The following is a 2389-nucleotide window of genomic DNA, read 5'->3' as shown; positions in this document are numbered from 1 at the left end:
CCACGGGGCGCTACCGGGGGGGGTGGGCTCTCCCCGCAGACGAGGTGCGCACGGGGACGTACCGGCAGCTCTTCCACCCCGAGCAGCTGATCACGGGCAAGGAGGATGCGGCCAACAACTACGCCCGTGGGCACTACACCATCGGGAAGGAGATCATCGACCTGGTCCTCGACCGCATCCGCAAGCTGGTGGGTACAAACCAGTGGGGGGGGGGGGCTAGCACCCCCACAGCTGGTGGGAAAAGGGGACCCCTCTGGTGGAGCCTGGACAGCAGTGGAGAGCTGGGCTGTGCCTCCAGGGTCCAGGTGTATTTTGTGGTCCTTGACACCCTGCACCAGCTTGGGGCTCCCTGTGGTGTTGGGATCCTGTGAGTGGAGATCAGGATCAGCCCCTCCCCATGGGCTGAGTCCCCTTCCTCAGTACCCTACAAACCCCCCACAGTGGCAAGCCCAGGATGGTGCACCCCGAGGGCAGAGAGTGCCTGGGGCAAGATGGTGCTTGGCGGGAGGCTGGCTCATTTCTGTCCTTGGGAAAACCTGATTTTATCCCTTTTTTAGGGTCATGTGAGGTTTCTCCTTGTTCTGGGCTCTGATCCTGCTTGACCAAGTGCTTATGAGCAGCTGTGCCAAGTCTGGGGTAGCTCATGCCCTGGGAGGGGAGTGTGGGTGCCCAGCAGACCTCGATGGCTGCCAGCCTCCTGCCCAGGCCATGCCCAGGAGGGCGGCTCTGGGTGCCATAACATGCTCCTGTAAAGCCCTGTGGGTTTCCCCTTCCCCAAAGCAGCCCCCCAGGGTGGTGCTGGGCACAGGTGCTGCAAGGGCTGGCTCCTGCAGCAGGAAGGAGCCAAGTGTCCCCCAATCCCTGTGCCAAGGGGCCCCTTTCCCATGGGCCAGTCATGTTGATGCACGGGGTGCTGTGGCTGGAGCAGAGCGGGTGCCTGCCCCTGCCTGTGTCCCCAAAACAAGAGTCCCCAAAGGCCTGAGAATATTTGCCTTCTTGGGCAACTTTGTAGCAGCTTAAATACAGAATTACTGATGGATTGGTCTTGTTTTGTCTTCCCTTCTTCCAGGCTGACCAGTGCACAGGGCTGCAGGGCTTCCTGGTCTTCCACAGCTTTGGGGGTGGCACCGGCTCTGGCTTCACCTCCCTGCTCATGGAGCGCCTCTCTGTCGACTATGGCAAGAAGTCCAAGCTGGAGTTCTCCATCTACCCAGCCCCACAGGTCTCCACGGCCGTGGTGGAGCCCTACAACTCCATCCTCACCACCCACACCACCCTGGAGCACTCCGACTGCGCCTTCATGGTGGACAACGAGGCCATCTATGACATCTGCCGCCGCAACCTGGACATCGAGAGGCCCACCTACACCAACCTCAATAGGCTGATCGGCCAGATCGTGTCCTCCATCACGGCCTCGCTGCGCTTTGACGGGGCTCTGAATGTCGACCTGACGGAGTTCCAGACCAACCTGGTGCCGTACCCCCGCATCCACTTCCCGCTGGCCACCTACGCCCCCGTCATCTCTGCCGAGAAGGCTTACCACGAGCAGCTCTCGGTGGCGGAGATCACCAACGCCTGCTTCGAGCCGGCCAACCAGATGGTGAAGTGCGACCCGCGGCACGGCAAGTACATGGCGTGCTGCCTGCTGTACCGCGGGGACGTGGTGCCCAAGGATGTCAACGCCGCCATCGCCCCCATCAAGACCAAGCGCAGCATCCAGTTTGTGGACTGGTGCCCCACTGGTTTCAAGGTGGGCATCAACTACCAGCCGCCCACGGTGGTGCCCGGGGGGGACCTGGCCAAGGTGCAGCGCGCCGTCTGCATGCTGAGCAACACGGCCGCCCCCCGCCCCCGCCTCGACCCCCAGTTTGACCTGATGTCCGCCAAGCGGGCGTTCGTGCACTGGTACGTGGGGGAGGGCATGGAGGAGGGGGAGTTCTCAGAGGCACGGGAGGACATGGCCGCCCTGGAGAAGGATTACGAGGAGGTGGGGGTGGATTCGGTGGAAGGGGAGGGCGAGGAGGAAGGGGAGGAATACTGAGCGCTGGGTTCCTTCTGTTGCTGTAGCATGTCCACAAAATGTCCGCTTCAAACACTTCGGCTTCCTTGTGCACTGGGTGGGCTTCAGCCCCAGGGCCCGGCTGGAGGCCGCACCGCTCTGGCTGGGCTCGTGCTCTCCGATGTGCTCCTGTCGGTTTTCCATGTGTCTGTATCATGTCTGTGAATAAAAGGCTTTAAGAGAATCTGCCACTGTGTCGGATACAAACCCTCTGTGTCAGTGCTGGGGGCCGCCTGGCCCCATCCCATGGGAACAGCGCGTCCCCATTGTCCGTGCCCAGCGGGGCGGCGGGGCTGGCAGCGCTCCGGCTCTGAGCCGAGCCCCGAGCAG

General features: G+C 62.5%; 1 protein-coding gene across 1 annotated transcript in view; it reads left to right on the top strand.

Moving 5' to 3' along the window:
* The window catches only part of LOC104124941 (tubulin alpha-8 chain), a gene marked incomplete at its 5' end in the record, with an annotated part of 7099 nt that extends 4874 nt beyond the window's left edge, over positions 1-2225 (top strand). Inside the window, 2 exons of the mRNA XM_009637365.2 lie at positions 40-188; positions 1070-2225. Of these exons, the coding sequence (XP_009635660.1) occupies positions 40-188; positions 1070-2041 (1121 nt within the window). The remainder of the gene's footprint in view (positions 1-39; positions 189-1069) is intronic.
* Positions 2226-2389: the final 164 nt, after the last annotated feature.

The sequence above is a fragment of the Egretta garzetta genome, unplaced genomic scaffold (assembly GCF_000687185.1).
Source record: "Egretta garzetta isolate BGI_Z169 unplaced genomic scaffold, ASM68718v1 scaffold1500, whole genome shotgun sequence".
NCBI lineage: Eukaryota > Metazoa > Chordata > Aves > Pelecaniformes > Ardeidae > Egretta > Egretta garzetta.
The sequence above is the reverse complement of the archived record's forward strand: the minus strand, read 5'-3'. Positions and strand labels throughout refer to the sequence as shown.